Source organism: Streptopelia decaocto, assembly GCF_964273445.1.
Source record: "Streptopelia decaocto genome assembly, chromosome: 1".
Taxonomy (NCBI): Eukaryota; Metazoa; Chordata; class Aves; order Columbiformes; family Columbidae; genus Streptopelia; species Streptopelia decaocto.
The window spans coordinates 32,829,121-32,849,599 of record NC_138663.1 but is presented as its reverse complement, the minus strand read 5'-3'; the positions used below and the strand labels follow the sequence as shown (position 1 = coordinate 32,849,599).

General features: G+C 38.4%; 1 protein-coding gene across 2 annotated transcripts in view; it reads right to left on the bottom strand.

Annotated features, from left to right (window-relative positions):
* TMEM117 (transmembrane protein 117) overlaps nucleotides 1-20,479 on the bottom strand; it is a 242,914-nt gene that overhangs the window by 30,360 nt on the left and 192,075 nt on the right. The window contains exons 7-8 of one of the 2 annotated variants that reach the window (XM_082043447.1): nucleotides 15,145-15,274; nucleotides 4,750-5,727 (exon numbers count right to left, since the gene is read on the bottom strand). In XM_082043447.1, coding sequence (XP_081899573.1) covers nucleotides 5,087-5,727; nucleotides 15,145-15,274 — 771 coding nt within the window. In that variant the 3' untranslated portion in view covers nucleotides 4,750-5,086. Of the gene's footprint in view, nucleotides 1-4,749; nucleotides 5,728-15,144; nucleotides 15,275-20,479 lie in introns of those variants that run through there. The other variant, XM_082043448.1, reaches the window with a different exon arrangement.

The following is a 20,479-nucleotide window of genomic DNA, read 5'->3' as shown; positions in this document are numbered from 1 at the left end:
TCAAAGGAAAAGCATGAGATTAGAGCATCTCTGTGACTCTGCTGCTGCTGTAACATATTTCTGAAAGGATTTGATGCTACTACTCTCCTCTTTGCAAAGCAGCTGGATTCATGCTTTTCCTCTCTCCAGTGAGGAGTTTTCTGCAGAGAGCAGCAGCCTGGGGGTTTCTCCTTCATAAATTTCTTCCCTGCTTCCCATTCAGAAATCTACCCTTTCCCTCAAATGGTGAAAAGCTGCTGATGTCCCCCATGCAGAGGAAGTATTAGGAGGGAAATAAGCTGGTGTTAAAACCTAGTCACCCAGATAAGCTACTCACCTAAAAGTCATCTGGAAGCTGAAAATAGTTTGTGAGCATTTGGGAACAGGGACTTGCTGCTTATGTTTGAATAGCTGAAGGAGATGGAAAAGATTTATAGCAATATGCTGTCTCTCCATTTGTCCCCCAGTGTTTCTATAAAAAAGGACTTCCATTTATATTGATTTGCCTCTGAAATGGTTACATAATGCATTCATCTGCACATCAAGGCCTTGGAACTCGCAGACCAGACTTCCTCCTTTTGCCTGTCCTTGGCTGTCCTACTCAGAGCTTGTATATTAAGCACTGCAATGACATGTCATGTCACATTCAGGGAGCCCAGGCTCCCCACAGGACTGTTTTGAAAGCACAGGGAATTTAACAACCCCGTTGTCATTTATGACTTAGAATAGATGGACGGAAATGGGACCGTATGTTAGAAGAGCTGGTCTGTCTAGTGTTTACAGTGGCATCCCTGTTGATGAATGGACTGTAACTGTTAATAAATACAGTTTGAATCTTTGTATGTCACTGTCTGTAATCCCAAGCACAGGGTCATTCTAACATCTGATGAATGTGTGTTTTGTCTGTTCCCTACACTGGGCAGCTACAAGTGAATCAACTTTATATTCTTATTCACAGTTTGGTCTGTCTAATTTTTATGGTTCTTTCAATCTGCTCAAAGTTTAAGCTGGTTACTTTTAAATGCAACCTAAGAAGCTGAAACACTCTGCTTGCAGGACTGTAACTACTTCAGCTTTATGGCCTGAGATAAAAAGTTCTCTCCCACTGAGCCCCTCCTAGGAAGTCGTTAAAATTAAGGGCAGTGTATTAAAAATCTGTTGCATCTTTTACTAGTGAGTCATAACCTGTTCACTTGTGGGAAGATGAGCTTGCCAATCTAGTACATATCTGAATTGCTGCCTTTCCAGTTTTTGAGAGGTGTGTGCTCTTTGTTTCCAGGTGGTTGTCATGATGGAGGTATTCACTGCAGGGAAAGCAACAATTCAACACATACTGTAGTACGGTGCAGTAGCCCAGAGCAGGTGGAGAGAAGATAAATCTTTTAAAACAGAACAAGTTTACTTTCTGCACAAATTGAACAAAAACATAATTTGGGAAAGCACAAACTTTTTTTGGGTTTGCATTTTCTACGCAATAGAAGTGGAGGCAGAGGAGATGAAGTAACCCAGAGTAAGTAACTCTGTGGAGCAGTGTAGAATAAAGGGGGCAGTAGTGAATTGTCTACTTAAGAGACTCAGTGATTTTCCCCAAGTCAACTAATCCCTAGACTCGTAACATATTTACACATACAAGTCTTATACAGTTGGATTTTAGACATACATATACACTTTCATAAGCATGAATATTATATTTAAGGTATGTTCTACAAGCATTCTTACCTTCTCTTTGCTCCATGGCATTTCTGTCTCAGCAAAGGTAATTGCTGAGGATGCTAAAGCAATTTATAGGCACCTGTGGGCTCATAAATCTTATGTGCTTAGCCTAGAGATGTGTCTTCTATGTGTGCTATTTTAAGCAGTATCTATCATCCATCACTGTACAGTGTATCTGTGGTAAAAAAAAGAACTATTGTACCAAATCTGATCTCTGACAAAGCAGATGCAGGCCAGCCCTGTAGTGATGGCAGCTGCTAGATGGTTTATTATAAAGGACGGAATAGGGACTTGTGCAGTGTGCGAAAAAGTAACACTTCCTCAACTTTCTTCCTTTCTATGGATTCTTCAACTTCTTTGGGAAAATAAAAAAAAATAATAAAAATTTTGTGTAGTCGTTAGACTTTCAGGAAAAGGTCAACCATACGTATTGAGGTCCCAGTGATGAGTACTAGACTAGAAAGCATTTCAGAGTGGTTTGAGTTAGCGAAGCATTTCAGAATATTAATAATAAACAACAGTTGAAAACAATGAATGTACTTGGAGGATGAACAGTTCCATTTTGGGTAACCAATTTTAGGCCTCCTACTTAGCCACCCAGTCTCCCATGGATCCTTCTATAGTCCACTAAGGAAGACAAGTTGCTTCAGGAGAAGTCTGAGGATGTCTCTCCTTTAGTAGCTCAACTCAGGAATTCAGTTTAGATTGTGCCCATTTACTCTCTGCTAATTCAAATTCCATGGTCTCTGCACATGAATGAGATTTGTCTGAAACACTCCAGCCACTGCTGTGCATTCAGTTTACCAGGACCAGACAGGAGCTAAACTGGAGTAAAACAGTGAAATTCACCAACTGTGGGTACTGGGTCCTCAGCACCAACTGTTTCACTCCACAAACCCACAAACTCATTCCTGCCGAGTTGCGCTACCTACTTATACAGAGATAAATGACTAAAGATAGGTACTGAATCACCTTTAGCACGTTCAGCTCCCAAGTCTCTGCCTGCTTCAGGAGCTCGGGGCAAACCTAGCCACCTAAGTCAGGCTTCTCAAACTCAGCACTGCAAGTGGAGAGGAAACACCCATCTCTTCTCCCACCTCTGCCTGTGTTTACAAATGAGACTCCCACACAAGCGAGGAGTCCTTTCTCCTTTCATTAAATTGATGAGTTGACCATGGTAAGTGGCTACACTGAATCTTTCAGCTTCTTACAAATTCATGATATAAGCGGTCTCTCTGCTTGACCATTAATTTAAATACTCGTGCAAAATCTAGGATTACTTGATGCTTTTCTCTCTTTCATGCAGGCTTATAAAGACCTTAAAAGCATTAACTCAATGTGAGGTCACAGAATTATTTTAGCTGCGGATCAGTTGCTTAATAACAGTTTTCTCAGAGTCATGTAATCACGCAAGCTGTAAGGCTCAAGCAATTATTTCATTTTCTGACTGCATATTAATGGATTTAGCCACTCCCATACACAAAAAGGAGAAATGAGTTAATGGGAGATTTTCAGTACTTGGGTTTACAGTGTCCAAAACATACAGAGAAGCACGTATCTGCAAAATTAATCAGTCACTTCCATAACTACTTAACAAATCAATTTCTGTTTGAAAGTCAAACATCAATACAGTCACCTCTTACATGGTACAAGCAGGATCACACAGTGTTTTACCATTAGTAATTAATGGCTTGTCTTTGACTATATCTTGTCAATTAAAGAAGTTTATAGGCTGCAGTAGGCAAAAGCGACACATTTATTTTTAGTCATAATTTGTAATAGATAAAAATTTAGTGTGATTATAAAATGAACTTTCTCCTGATGAAATATTAAATGTTCCATAGGGAAAATATTTGATTCTGCCATTACTGTGATACTGTCTGTCTTTTTTAGTGTCAGAAGTATTTATGATTTTAAATAGGACAACGAATTGGTAAAATGTTTAAAAAAATTGCAAAACTAACAGAGTATGTTCCTGCCTCATAATAAACAATTGTTGAATGATGTTTATTAAAACTGGCTCTCAAGTGACAGTTAATAAATGCATAGTTGTATTATGCATGCTAAATTCAGCATTCCAAAAACTTAAAAGCAGATAGATCAAAACAGTGGAGATAAAAAAGTCACAAAGACAAAATACAGCAACACCAGTAAATGACAGGGAAATAATTCAGGCTTAAAAATGACTTATTATTTAGTAACTTGTAACAACAATTTATAGAACTAAATTAGAGGTAAATCAGAGTCTTTCTGATGTTTTAGATATGCAGTTTTTCTAGTGCATATAGTTTGATCATACAACAGAGGAATTCACATTAGAAAGTCCCCTTCAAAAAAGCAAAAAAACCCCAGTTTCTTATGTTTCTGCTTCCAGGTTACACTTACTAATGGATAATGAATGAAGGAAAAAAAAAAAAAGTGTACAATAAAATTCAGTTATCAATCTGTTTTAATTAAAACCCTTAAATATTTCTTCAGTATTTGGAGTATGACCATAACTGCACCGATCCGCATAAATACTGGATTTAATGGGCTTTGTGTCCTCTACTGTTATCACTCCATTGGCTCTTTGATGTGGCATAGGTTTGGTGTAATGATGGAGGGAGTTGCTTTGACCATGTATTTTCACCTCTGTTTCTAAAAGGTGAAGGGCAAAACTTTTAATCAAGGAGCAGTTTATCTTTAATTAGGAAAAATATAATTAGGTTTTATCACCTAATTGCTATTACTGATGGAGAAAGTCATATTTTCACAAGTAGTGACCCGTGCTTTATTATCACTCTGCTGTTTACCACATAATAAATCTGTATTTGTGTTTGGCAGCTAGCCAGCCAAAATTAAAATGTAATTGACATGCTTCTCTGCAGTCTGGTCATCAAAGTCACTGGCTTCACAGATGAGTAAATAACAAAGTCAAATTGTGATGTCCTAACATAAACACTTCTTTAGGAATAACTATATTTATCTCCTCTGTCAAGACATCAAATGATACTTGAAATAACCATATACAAAAAGCTTTGCAAAAGAGATCAGAAGAACTGTGCTATACATCTGGTGTTGAGTTAAAAAACAGTTTAATGTCTCAAGGCACCACCACGGTAGAATTTTATACCTGCAAGTAATCATCTAATACACTATTGTACAGTTAAGGTAATGTATTAATAAACACCTTGTGCAATTTTGGGAAGCAATCTATAAAGGAATGTTAGATATACAGTAGGCACATACTATCATACAAATAAAACCCAAAATTCCTAGAAAAAGCATGCTCAGCACCTTTTGGTATAGGTTGAGTTTCTTATTCTAAACACTATGTAAATCCTAACTTACAAAAGGTAAAACTGAAATCTTATAGTAACTGCTTATTTAAACTGATTTTCCTGGGTATTTCCCTCTATGTCACAGGATTACTCTTAGGGACAGAGGACTCTGGTACTGGCTGTAAAGGGCTATCTTGTTCATTCAGTTGTGCGTTCAAGTTTTCAGAAGTTAGGAGAGAAGAATTAAAAACTATTTCACTTAAGTCTGATTTTATGGATACGAGATGTGGTTCTTGAAAACTTAATGGTTCTTCTACTAACACCTGTGTGTTTTCTCGTGTCATTCCCATATCTGATGGTGACTTTCGTTTCATCCTTGTGTAAGATTTGTCTAAATTCTCCATGCCTTGGTCAGTTTTCTGAAATCGCCCAAAGAACCAGATGAAGAAACCAAACAAAGCAAAAGCCAGCAAACTTGGAATAAAAGCCAGGCATTTGACATCAAGGCTAGAGCCTGTAAATCTGCTGTGCAAGAACATGTCTCCTTCGGCGTAGGTCCGGTTGGTCAGTGGGTTAGTGTTATTGGATCTCCACTCCCAAGACAACTTAGTTCTATTAAGGTCTTTCAAGCTTTCTGAGTCCTTCACTGTGTAGATCTTCTGTCCAGGACCGATATATTGGCCGTATTCATGAGGTTTGTAAAATATTTGGTTCTTCCACATATTCAGATCCAAGATTAAAACAAGGAAGATAATTCCATAGTTAAACCATTTGCCTGTTTGGAAAAAGAAAGTTCTGTCACCAGATATATCCATTTATAAGTAGTATAAATGAAGTCATATGAAAAGCTACTCAGAGGAAAAAAAATCCCTTTTTTTTATTAATGTGTAAAGCAAAGCTGTAATAAAATTTCCACCATAGTCAGATTTATGCTGAATATCCCTTAGTATTTCACGATTAGGTCTGGGCGCATAATAAAATAATTTTGTAACACAAGCACAGCAGTATATCAATTGAATTCACATTGCAGTTTGTAGGTTACCTGTTGATTAGACCCTTGGTGATGTGGTACAGATCAATTAACCTTAAAAAGCATTAATTCCAGGGCTTAAAAAATAGTAACATGGAAATTTTCCATGGAAACGTCATATTTGATAGCACTGATTCTATGCTAGGAATGACTGAAGTTTTTGGGTTTGGCAATTATGCAAATTTTAGGAGTATGTACAGAGATTGTTTGATATACTAACCACGGTGCATAGAAATATTTGAGTGGGGGCACCTAGATAAACTGTGATTTAGAGATATTATACCCTCAGGAAACAGCAAGGGCTGATTGTAGTCTTGGGAGGTTAATCAGCTTAGCTTTTCTTACAGTCCGTGTAGTGAGAAACTCCTCCAAGGAGTGACTCATGGTCTTACATTGAGCTCCTGCAATACTGGCAGAGGAAACCTTTCTCCTTTATTATTTAAAAATACTCTTTTGCATGCTTCCTCCAGGCATCCAAAAGACATGAAAGACACCTTTATGCAATTTGCTCTGCTTTGAGAAGGGTTTTGGAACAGATGAACTCCAGGTGTCCCTTCTAACCTAGATTATTCTATGATTACACAAAACAAATTACACTATTTCCATAGTCCAAGCTTCTCTTGCATTCTAGCTGGACATATGTGAAGATCTTACTTGTGCACTGCTGACTGGTACCACCCAAGAACTCAGCAAATCTACGTGTCAGCATTATGTGAAAGGACATTCAGGTAGGAATGCTCCTGCTGGTGATGTATTATATTGATCTATGCTGGAATAGTATTTAATTATGTCTCAAGTGAAAAAGAAAATGAATGCACCCGAGTATCAAATGATCATTGGCTTGGTAAAGAATAAAAGGATTCCAGTTCCTGAAAGTCCGTGTGTTCATATTGTAAGACTAGAATGCTCCAGAAAGGTGCAGAGGGTAACTTGTATTTCAGCAATAGTGTTTAGTAGTCCTCTTCAATCTAGATTACACTTAGACTGAAAATTAACAAAGATGTTAATTGTCTTGTGTTATTATCACTAATCCAGAAAACAAACTGCACTGAAAAGACCTTGCAGCCAATCCTGTTAACATAATTCCTGAATAACATATCTTTCCCCCCCCACCCCGCTTTGGGTTTTCATCAATATTATAATTGACTTGTTAAAGAAAAATACGGTTTTAGAAGATTATTACCACACTTTATGATATTCAAGTTCCTTGAGTCAACACCAAGACACTGAAAATGGTGCTCAAATATAAAATACAATAACAAATGATACAATCTAGTTTGATACTGCTTCCTGTGGATTTCTGCCCTGTGTTTCTCTCCATCAGAATAACCCTGACTTCCCCATAATGTATGACCTTTCAACAGACAGAATATATCATAGTGTGTGTTGATGGGCTGGCTGAGACACACATTCACTGAAAAATTGGCAGCTGTCAAACAAAATATAATAACTGATTTCTTCCTGCTTTTTCCTCAGCTGGGCACTAAGGTAGATGACTCTCCTTTACTTAACTGCCATTTCTTAGGATACAATAATAATGTCACTATTTTTCAGATCCCTGCCCTCTTTTTTTTTTTTTTTGTTTTAAACCGGCTGTGGGTTCAAAAGTTATTTGATGCTGACTGAGTGTTGGATAGAGAGTGAGACCAACCTACACAGAGAAAATGATCATATAATTCTCACTTACTTAAGAAAATAGGTTAAACACAAATAACAATGAAACAAACGTTAGAACCATTCTCTGTTTATCCATGGCCAGTTTGAATGAAAATACGAATTAACTCCATTCAAAACGTCCTTTCTCTGTTGTAGTTGTTCTCTTGGGCACTTTCTGAAAGAACATTTTTTAATCAATTGTTTCTCTGCATTTCCACCAGAGAGTTGTTTCAACCAGAAAGCAACCCCTTGCTGCATTGCCCCCAGGTTAATTCCTTTAGCCATGTTCTTTTCCCATGAAAATGCATCATAAGCTCATTAAAAAAAAATAATCTTCTCATCATTTTGCCATTGGCTTCATCAAAATATTATCTATGGTACTTTATGTTTCCACAGAGTGAAGACAGGCATCATTCCAGAGAGATCTGCTAGAACTTTGGGATGGTAGGAAGGGGAAAAACTTATGTAGGACTAGTATTGCTCTTTCCCTTCAGCTAGACATGGCAAGACTGAAGATGTGTAGGGAGAAAACAGACAGCTGAAAGACCAAAATGAGAAGTATAATGAAATGGGGACATTATTGAGATGTCCTTTATAAAGAAATTGTTACAGTTTTCTTGATTGTAGGTTTCAGGTATGACCAACAAAGGAAACTTAGACATTGCAATGCTGAGCTATGACCTACCACTGACACCCAGTGGATTTCATAACAACCACCTGTGTGACCACATTGTCCTATATGCAACATGTTGTAGTGCAAACCACTAAGTCTCTTACTCTAACGAGTAAGACTTGAGATGGCAGCCTGCTGCTGGTGAAGATGTTGACCAAGAAGCCAGCAGAAAACACTGCAAACATTGAATAGAGGTAGCCAGGCGCTTCATCTCAGGCTTCATGTTGTACCTACCCTACACTGTGTTTTCATAATTGTGAATCTCTTCTAAGATGGATCTGTTTAAATGTTAAAAATTTGAATGCTCACCTGATACAAGAGAGATAAACATTTCAATTATTCTGGTTTCATTAAAAGCATGAACTTAAACTCCTTCACTCATCTCCTAGACAGAATTAGGCAGAAGCACAGCCCTAAGCTGCACTGTTGGGATCATTGGGTCTGTGTGGACTATAAAGGGTACTTAGAAAAACAGCTTAGATCTGAAACCCCCGTTAATTAAGATGAATCACAAGCTGTATGTCTAAGTGGCAGCTATTTGCCTGAGACACACCTCTATTCTATAGTGGATCTTCTTGGAACTCCTTAAATTTCTCATTTCTAGATAATATTTCCATCTTCTGCATCACTGTCATGCTTGATGAGCTCTATGAGTTTTCCTTTTCTTTTGAAAACTGTTGTCACCAGAACCAAATACTGTATATGAGTAACAGTCTCGGTATAACCATGTATGAACCCAATGACATCTTCCTACACCTACTCAATGTTCCCTGTAGCCATAGGCTGCATTAATCTCCTTAGACACAAAATGACTGGGAGTTAGTGCTGTCTTCATTACTTACAGAAAGTATTTGCCTCATTCTACAATAGAGTCTCCTCTGCTGTCTGTCCAAAAGACATGTACTTTACTGCTGTACTAACAGGTGTAATAGTCAAATAAGCCCAGTTTACCAAGCAATCCTTCTAGATCAGTGATAAACATGTTGAAGCAGACTGAACCAAGAGGTCTGACAGTCTCCACTCACAAACATCTATTTGATGATAATTCCCCATGACAAGTAATTTTTGAGACTTATTATACTGACCAAGCTTTAACATTATACATGTGTCTAATCTATACACATTATACATGTGTATAATCTATATCTATTAAATGATTTTCTATTGCAACTGAATTTTAGCATATTTTTTAAGCAAGCTTTAAGTCATATATCAAGCTTATATAGGAAATAAACTTTGTAAATTAGAAGTCACTCCTGACCTCTCATCTTATGCATAAACAAGCTCAAGCTTATAGTTTTGTGACGAGTCAGAATAATTCTATTACAAAACTATAGATATTAACTTTCTTAAAATATATTTATAATTCATTTTACAGCACTTCAAATTTCATTGCAGGTGATAAGGGAAAATGGATTCCCACACTATGAAGACATTTAATTTGTCTCTTAACCATCTTCTGTAGGATCAGTACCACTACTGCTTTAGGGTTGGTTCTGCTCCAGTGAGGTCTGTATGGCCAAGAATGGTAGCATACACCTGGTACCATTTAGTGTTTCTTGAAGCACAGGGATTTTTCATAGACACGATTTGAACTGGAATAATGTAGTACATTTTGCTCTCAAGATTGAAAGGCTACTCAGTAATTTCAGCAAATAATTATGTGCAGAATCTTCAATGAAGATTCAGTGAAGTAAATCAGATGGTAAAACAGGCTGTGTCATTCAGCCATGCACTACCTAAAAAGAGACCAGGTTGATCACTGGCATTCACAGCGCTGAAGTTCTTACATGCTATTTATGATATCTGGAGAATCAGGAATCTGGTTTGGTATATTGGGAAATGTGCTGCAATATTGAAATTTGGTGCAATAAGGATCCCCAAAATGAAAAATTGGAGGTACGTAGCTAGCCAAGAGTGTATACTGAGTGTCTCTGTGAGACTGTGTTGCAGAACATGACTTCCTTTTCTAGGCTTTGTAGTCTACAGCCACTACTTGGGGCTGAAAAATGGATCCCTATCTTCTGAACAAGCATGGCTGTTGAGGAGGTTTGTATCCTCATGGCTAAGGCACTCACTAGAAGGGAAACCTTGACACTAGAACTATCTCCACTTACATTGGTATGGACCTGCATTGTAGGACCATGCTCTGAACACCAGCCTATGTGGGACTCTGCTTAGAAACGCTCTCTCTGCCCTGCAGAATCTGAACAATAAATGTGCACTGCACATGAATGCCAGTGGATCTCTCGTGATGAAAGAGGTTGGATTTTAATCTTCCCTTTTCCAGAAAGGAACCTATTTTTGTCAGCTGGACAAAATGTTTGAGCAGGGCTCATATTCAAAAAGGCTGATCAGGACTATGAGACGTTCAGCAACCATTCCACAGTCCCACATGCAGCTGATCTGCTGCGCATCTGAGGCAGATTCCACAGATCCAACTACCCCACACCAGCTGCTGATTCTGGAACATTTTTAATTTTGTATGTCCACTCTGCAACAAAGCAGTCACATCCTAAAAAAAAAAAAAGAGAGATCTCTTGGAGAAGCCAGTCCTTAGCATCTCTCCTGAGGTCAAGAAGAAATGTGAAAAATCCCACTTATTAAGGATAGACTCCAGTGGCCTCATGCTGTGTAACTGCAGCCAGAGGCTAGTGTAGGAAATGTTGACTTTAGACTCTTATCTCAATTGCAATTTGCATCTAAAAACATTCAGACACCTCTGTAAAACATTCAGGTATCTCCGAAACATTATTCTGTCACGTTAGCGTTATTAGCTAGATACAGGCATACAGACCACTCACAGCTGAACTAAGCCTCAAATCCTCTGAGGCTTTTTCACATCTGTGTGCACGGACAGCTTTGTTTTTACCTCTAACCTTTCTATTTTTGCCCACAGGCTCCCTCAGGCTTCCCTGTGTAGGTGATGCTTGGCCTGAATCTAGACACACTTTTGGTTTAACTCCACAAGCCAGCCGTGCAAGGCACTCACCAGTAATGAAGGTGATAATTTCTCCTTTGTGCAGAAGGGCACTCTGGCTAGATCAGTGCTCAGAAACACATTTATAAACGGCCAGAAAAATGTGCCATCTGTTTTGATAGCTAAACCTTAACATTTCCTATTTGAAACTTATCCATACATTTGACAGCAGATGCTCTTGGATCTCCAGTTCTGCTATTAAAGGGTACCAGCCAGGCCCCCTAGTGCCTTTTAACTATGAAAGAATCTGAAGCAACAAAATTTACTTTCAACTCTTACAAATTTCCCTGGCTATTACAGAAACTAGGATAGACTATGTATTTTCATAAACAGCAGCCCAAGAAGGAAAATACACACATTGCAGTGAACCATCTGTCAAGGGAAATCCAGATGAGTTAAGCAGATGCAAGGATTCAAGTTATTTTTGATGTTCATAGATAAAAGCAGCTATCAAAACAGGATAAAAATATTTAATACTGAGTAGATGCTTGCTAGGAGTTCCTAGATGCAGAGAAATTGGAGTAAAACATGGTACTCACCAGTAAAAATAAGATATGCTTTTGATAGTAAATTTAAAATTACCCTGAAGTATATCAGCTACAAGCTGCAGATGTTAATTCAACATTACTGCCAATTTACAGCATTCAGAAATCACAAGTCAGGCCTAAGGAAGCATGTTATTAGTTTGAAGTAGAAAGATGGGTTAAAAAAATTACACTTCGTACTATTTTATTTACTTCCTTTTTTAGATGTGGAGTTATGCAGAAGCAACCTTTTTTTTTTTTTTTTCTCCGCAATCACAAGCTTTAGCTTAAAAAACATGAAAGCCAAAAATTCTCACATAGTCACTGAATTCAGGGGCTCAGACTTTGATGCAAAATAGAAAAAACAAACAAACAAAACCGAAATAAAACAAAACAACAAAAACCCCTGTTTTAAGACTTGTGATAAAATCAGGAGAGCTGGCAACACAGGTCATGTAACTGTGGAATCTTCATCTGTACAGAACTTGCATGATGCCATCAAGCACGCACCGACACCAAGGTGGCTTGAAGTCCTTTACTCCTCTGAATGTCTCTTTACCGCTTTATGAGACCGTTGCTCATTAGAGCAACCCAGCACCAAATAGGGTTGCCCAGTGGAATCCTAGGGCTGCTCTTATTTACATCAATCAGCAGTGACCAAAACAGACTGTGAAAGAACTTGTGAAGAATAAAATTTGTCAGGAAAAAGGTGGTAAATGTTAATTCAGCCATGCTTTCTTTCTTCTTGCTCTTTGGGAAAAAAAGGATTTCTGGTTTCTGCAAATCAGGGCACACATCATAGATTTATAGCCTGACTTTATCCCTATAGAAAAAACTGAAATAAACAATATTCAGACTTCAGTCTTCTTTTCCTGCTTATTATTAAAAAAGATGTCCTATGGTTAAATTTAACATTCTGGATCCCATGTATTAAACAGGGCTTAAATACAGCAGGCTCCTGCCATTATCAATGTCCTACCTCCATATCATCTGCTGCAGTTGCATTCATGTGCATCACTCTCTACCCTCATTTCAGATTGGATTACATTCTTCTTGTCATATATATATTGAACCAGTTCTTTCTGGTTTCTTTTATTAGCTCCTTGATTTGATTAAAAAATTACAAGTATCTACACATCCACACAATAACTGGAGCTTGAAAATGATCCAAGATGATACCCTAACCTAAGACAAGAACAGATGGTTCAAGCAAAACTTACCCAAAGGGAGGTTCTTGTGCCATGTGTTATGGCTGTTTATTAGATCTCCTAAAGGGTGGTGTAGCACCAAGATAAAACAGGCACTCAGTAGACAGACTACGTGACATGCAGTCAAATGGATTGATTTGTCTAGCGAATCTAATAAATGGATCTTGTTAATGCTGAGCAGGGAAAAATATTCCTCAGCCCCTATTCATTAGCTCATCCTCATTAAAAGAGTGCCTTCTTGCCAGAAAATCAGAAAGGCCTCCAGTCCTCTCTGCAGAAGACTCTACAAAGCATAAATATTGGTTTATCTCAGTTGGTCTGTTTTCATACAGCAGCGATGCTAGCAGTTGTATTTCTGATCCCTAATTTATGCTCTTTGCTGTTGCTTATTCTTTGCTCTTCCCTGATTAGCATCAATATCTCTGCCTCTTCTACAATGCAAAACTGTTCTTTGCTCTTCAGTCCCTCTTCTCTTCTATCACCCGTTGTTTTTCATCTACATTAATTATATCCTGAATTTCTGTATCTGGTGGTGCAGCCAACTCTACCAGATCTCAGTCGTTGTTCATACACCCCTGTGCACCCATTCTGCTACTTCTCTTTATGTAATGGAAAAACTGCAGGATACTCAGGAACCTTGTGAGACTGAACCCCTCTAGTCTTGAAAAGCAGAAAAAACCCCACTTTTTTACTATCCCTGAATACCATGCCTATAGTTCACATCAAATATTCGATGCTTATACTCCTCTTTTTCCTCTCCTTTCCCTTCTTGTTCACTTAGGAGAGAAAAATATGTTCATCATGTACACATCTCATCTTCTCTCTCTCTACATCTTCAAGTTACTGATCATGGGATAATTTACTTCATTCTGTTCCATAAACTACCGGTGGCTCAAACAGTCTGATTCAGATGTGCCCCAGCCCTTCTTTCTCCTTGATGGCTGCCTGGTCTCTCTCAGTATTTCAGCAAAGCACCTACATCCAGTTTCAAAACACTTTCCATCCTGCCATCTGTAGTTCCTACTGGCCCATTTGCCTTCCCTCATTCAATAGCCAGAAGGTAACTTTTGCACTGATTTTAGCTCCTTTTCTGGGTTTTAATATGATCACTCAGATTTCTGCCTTCTCTACTGAAAATCCCTTTTCTGAGGCCTCATTCAACCTATCTCGACTGAGTCCTGGGTTCATCACTCTTTCCTCCTCAACACATTTTCTTCCCTTCACTTTTGCTGCCTGGTGAGCTTGTGACTCACCTGCTAGCTCTTGGTCTTATCTTTGCATTATCTCTGAATGCTCCTTTTATCCCTGGTCTGCAGGAGTTTCATATGACTGTGTCACTGGATGCTCTCATCTATCTTGTTCCTGTACTATATCATGTGCTGTGATTGTTTATATTAGCAGTTAAAGACCCCCGTCAATTCACACCTGCATTATTTTTCTATCCATTATTACCCACCTCTTCCCATTATAGAGAGAGGAGCTATGCTCCTTCTGCATAGCCTGAAGGTAGAACCAAAATATTTATCCGTATTTAACCTTCTTCTCTTTTTCATTCCCTACGGTTATTAAAATACTGTCTCACGGTACGCAAGGATCAAGTACTTTTATCTATACGTACCATCCATTTGAATAACTGCACATCTGTTTTATTTGAGGTTATTTAACTGTCTGCTTCTGGTTAGATGACTGATGAAAGTATGGTTATGAGTGGCCTTTGCCAGATGAGAATGACTGAAGTTATGAAAAGATATTAGTATAAATCTTAGCAAAGGCACCTGAATGCATAAGAGATTTGAAAATGAAATAATCTGCTAATTCCCCTGGAGAGTAATTTTAGATAAAAGATCTCTGAAGCTACATTAGGTATTACTTAGTGTCACAAGAAGCTGCTGAAATCCATGAAAAACAGCCGGTCTCTCCGATTCATAAGAAACAGGTTCCTCATTTCCCTGAGATGTTTATATATGGATGATATGGATACAGACAGATAAACAGACAGAAAAATAGTAATCTAGCAGGGACAAAACACAAAAGGTACGTGATAAAGAGCATGTTATTATACATTTCTTACACAGAAGAAGTTCACCATGTGACTGTGTCACAATCTGTAACATTACATACCTGTTATATGTATGTGATATTCCTCTTTTAAGATCTTTTGGAAATAAGGAACTTTGAACTGCATGTGTGCAGATGGCAAGCCTGGAAGATTCACTTCAACATCACCCATAAAATGTGGGAACTCCCAGTCCTGTTAAAAAAATTAATATAAGAAAGTAAATATAAGCTTTCATGGTGTATTTTTGCCCTTTAAAATGCCTTGAATTATACTAACAAAAGGGAAAGATGCTTTTTTTTAAGCCTCCCATTACTGGATTTTCTTACATGAAGTTTGACTGAACGACTTGAAATGGAATACCTTGTTTATATTAGATATTACAATATGATTTTTACTTCAGGTGTATGTAATTTTGTCTTTAAAAGGTCACTTCAGAATGACAATATTGAACCCACTGTACCAGCTGATAGTACAAAATAGTATAAACATACAAATACCTATATAGCAGCCTTGCAATACTGGTTACAACTAATTCAGCAAACAGTTTACAGGTAAGAAATTGGCAAAGAAGGCCTGACCACTTCAAACATTTCGTATCTCTCTATTCCACTTGTTCAACTTATAAAGCGTTTTCAGTATTTGGCCTTAATGCATCTAAATAAACACGCCCTGTGAGTTCAGGTCTTTCAGCATAATCTGCCTGAATCAATCCAAACACAGGTTTCTCCAGTGCTATATTTCAGCTGACTAGGTAATGCTGGAAACGTGGAAGCTTTTACCTATTATTATGCATATTTTGGTGGCATATGGTAACCCAGCTGAGGAGGAGCTGCATTTAAAGGAATTTTTCGCTTGATTATCTGCACCCTCTGTTGGTCACTTGAAAATGGATATAATAGCATGGCTCATTACAGTCCAAACTGAAAGACTAGCAATAGTGCTAGAATCAGTACAATTACTGCTGGAGTGGTTAGTCTGTGTGCTGCAGGCTGCTGGTGATCTGTGGCTAAAAACACACTGCCCCTGTTCCCATGCGTACATCTGGATTTGTATCCCACCAGCTACTGTAACCAGCATCTGAATTGCTAAAAGTAAGGTAAAGGAATCTGTAATGTGAGGAGCTCTGTGACTTGAGCTTCCTTCATATGAAAACCATTCCAGCGCAGTCATCTCTCCAACAGAACCAATCCCAATTCTATTCAGTTTTATAAGGCTGGAAAGTAATGGAAAGTAATGGAAAAAAAAAAAAAAAAGTATTCAAAACTAAGAATCATCTCTGAAAGAGAAATCACTATCTATAACTTAAATTCCAAGAATTGCTAAGCAGCTCTGACATTTTCTGCAGTGGAAGTGAAATGGAAAAGTTTTATGAGTGGGGAATAGCATAGCCCAAACACTAACAGCAGCTGATTTGTGCTAACATATCATGATACTGAGTTAAATGGATTAACAGGAGTACAAGCAAGGAGAAAACCTGACCCTCTGTACCTGGTTTGCAATGTTGACAGTGATACAGAAAGTGCCAATTTACAGATGCAGAAGATAAGAGAAATAAGTATGCTCTCTTTTTCCCTTATCACTAATGCAATGCATGCACTCCTGGTCAGGAGGGAGGAAGATAGCTGCCCAGCTGCACAATCCCTTACGCTGCATCTGCAGCCATCTCCTCACAGGCACTAGACATTCAAAAAGTGCCCAAAGAGAAAAATTTTATGGGTGTACACTCTCAGTTCACTGTATCTAATATACATCTCGGGCCTCGTGTCTTATGTTAATTCATACATACTCTCCTCCAGGAATAAATAGGAAGAAATATATTATTCCTGAAGATAAACAAATGGAAAGCTGTGGATGTTGCATTACAAATAAGTAAATATGGGACTATAAATCCAGCCTCCATCTCTTGCTTTGCCCCAGTGCCCCTACTGTGCCTTTTGCTGATTTACAGATAAAATTCCACTGTGCAGAATTTCATATTGGACTGTGTCTTTGCATCTGAGTTTATAAAAAAGTTCGGCACTTTTTCTGATAATGAGTAACCAGAATGCCAGCTCTGTCAGATGTGCAGTTTACTGTATTCATTGTCTCAGCAAATAATTGCTGAGAGTGGAAATATTTAATAAATCAAAAGCAAAACAGAGAAATACAACCCCAACAGTTGCTACTGTTTACATTACGACAGATGAAAGGAGAGCCCGTTAGAAAAATACATATTTGACACTCCAAACTACAGCTACCTTTCAGGTGTACATTATTTCTATTTTCTACACACATATCCCATACCGTGAAGCATGGCTGAAAAGTATCATGACCTCTGTTACCCTGTAGCCCAGTAATATGGTATTGCCATTGTATGGTACCGCCATGGCTTTACAACTCTAACACTACTATTTAGTATACAGAAATATCGGCCTGGTAGGACAGCAGCAGCATCGAGAAGTGGAGCCACAGGATGTGGCACAGAGGAGGGAAGACATGGGATGGTAAGAGATGGGCACAGGCTGGCACTGGAGACCCCACGGCTATGAACAACTCACTAATGCTCAGCTAAATAAATGCAGACCTGGGGCTGGAGAAAACTGCTTTAAGTGGTAACAAGGAGAACAAAGAAGTATTTACCACATGCGAAAGGTGCTGTGTATGGTAAACTTGGCTGCAATGTGGAGGTTCAGACCAGTAAAGAAAAAACAAAGTCTAAAAGTGTGTTAGCAAACATGAAAATGTCCCCAGGTAGAACCTAGAGTGAGAGAAAAGAAACCATCAAGATGAACATCATGTCCTTACCAGCAAAGGTCTCCAGATGCCAATGATACGCTATGACACCCCCACTGACCCCCACCAGAGTGAAACTACCCATTTCAGGGTCCACAGGACCAGGAGGAGGGTGGAGAAAACACCAAGAAAAGCAGTAGAAACTAAGGAGTGTGTGTACAACAACCATGACATCATCGTTGTTATTATTATTATCATTAAACAATATTATTAAACATTATTATTATTAATTACTGAAACTTTTTCTCCATAGAAGTATTATTTTCTGTAATAGTTAAATCTCAACTAAGCACGATTCTTGGATTACACTGTTAAAATTTCATTGATACTAATAATAAATTCTTGGCTTTATCTATAAAGTGTTTCTTCTTCACCCATAAATAAGGTTTTGAATGTAATGCCTTTATCATTATGATTATAAAATTTGTTATTTAAGAACACTCCCACTGGAAATACAGAAATAAAATTTTTAAAAAACCAAACCAAAATAAAGGAAAACACAATAGAATTTATTTGAAATCAAGATTTTAAAAAGGGAAAATAAAATAATGAAGTAAGCCTACTGACTTCCATGAAAGTCACTACAGCCACAGCACTTAGGAAAATGAAGATTCAGTTTAGGTGATTAAATAGCCTTCGGGGCTCATTTGGCTCACAGCTTTGGTAAGTGCGAGAATGTACTGTCTGGGTAGTGACATTATCACCTGCTGACACATAGCTGTAGTATTACTATTGTGCAGGAGAAGAGCAGATGACTATTAACTTTTTGGGCTAATGCCAATACCAGGTTGTCAAATCCAAACCCAATAAAGTGGCCATTTTGCTATTTAGATTCTATTTGCTATTTAGAAAGTGTTGTCCAAAATCTTTTGACTCTATCATAATTTTTTTTCCTTACTGACAAGCAAAAGACAACTACATTTCAGCAATATCCAGAAAAAACATGCTTCTAAGAAATTCAAGGCGCCTAGTAGGAATAATCTACCTCAGTTGTTAATAGGTACACTAATAGGGCAAATGCACAAGCCCATAAATCTAACTGCTTCCCTCTGGAACACAGCTGAAGTCTGAATCATGCTTTCATACATGGTATTTTCTCTCTGTAGTCTCAGATGTAAGTCTGTACTGTCAGTCTGTGCTCACCTCTGGGACACGAAAGACATGAGTTCTTTAAGTTCTCAGCTCATAATCACACAAAGTTCACTTAGTCCTTATTGCTGAGTTGTTTGTGCTCTACCATATCAGGATCTTATTAGGAACCGGGCCCAAAATACCATATTTAGAATGCATCTCCACTTGCATGGTTCGAAAAATAAAGCTATACTGTTAGCTCATGTTTGCATCTCTCATACTGCATGAATAGATTGATTGTTCTTTTAATCTATCAGCACCAAATTTCTAATATTCATCTAGTTCAATGGTTTCCAGCCTGAGCAGGTCTGCAACACACCTTTATGCAGTTTATGAAGAAGAAACCAACCCAGAACAGAAGGCTTAAGTCAGCTGCAGAGGTCTCTAACCTCACTGGCAAGTTTTGTGGGATGTGCAAATCAAATGAGGTTATTGCCTCATTTCACTCTGGTCATGGGAAAAGGGCATCCAGAGGGTGAATCTAAGATCACTGAGGGGTCCATCCTAGTGCTGCAATGGGAACAGGAAGCACCTCTGATTTCCATCCATTAAACCCAGAAGCACAGACAAAACTGGATGCTGCAAAAGAGGAGATCATGGTATTTTCATTTTCTCCCCCTTTGTTTTTAATTCCAAAAGCCAAACAAACACACACATTCTGTTGCAATGTCACTGTTGGTTTAAGACACTACAGTGGAGCTTGCAGCACTGATTTGGTACCTCTTTAAGTAACGATATTTTTAGTAATGGTAACTGAGCATCAAAGCCACACTTTCTGATATGATCTGGTTCTTCTCTGCCATCACCTCAGAAACACAGAAGACATTGCCTGGTGAAAAACCATCCTGACCCTGAGCCAGGACACGCAGATGCCCCGAGGCTCCTGGCTGGCCAGGCAGCCCAGGGCCACGCTGACAACATCCATCACCCCGCCTGGCTGCAGGATTGCCCCTTGCCACTTGGTGCCTTTCATTGCATGCTCTGGGCCATGTCTCCCAAACCCAGAGGACCAGGACCAGGTGCCAGCAGGATTCAGCAAGGGTTATAAGGTCCCTGGGAGGGTGAAGATAGCTCTCAGGAGACAGCATCCCATGCCTCATACACACACAACTCTGTGTCCCTCAGCCACCAGCCCCTTTCCTCTCAGGGAAAACTGTCACAGAGAAGGTGGGACCAGGATTAAAAACAGTAAAGATTTGTGTGCCATGCTTTCATCTCTCCTCCTGTCTGAGTGTAGCTTATAGGGTAAATATAAAATAACACACAAAATAATATAAACACTGTTCAGATATAATCATGAAAGAGGACAAACATACACAGAGTATTTCTGCTTTAAGTAGTGATGACATATGCTGTATTTAATGCTTGAAACACATTTGTACTTTAAACCTCACAGAATAAACAAAAACAGAGGGAAATAACTGAGAAAATGCATATATGAATGTGTATATATGCGCTTGTTCCAGAACTGCCTATAGTAATTTTTATTTAATT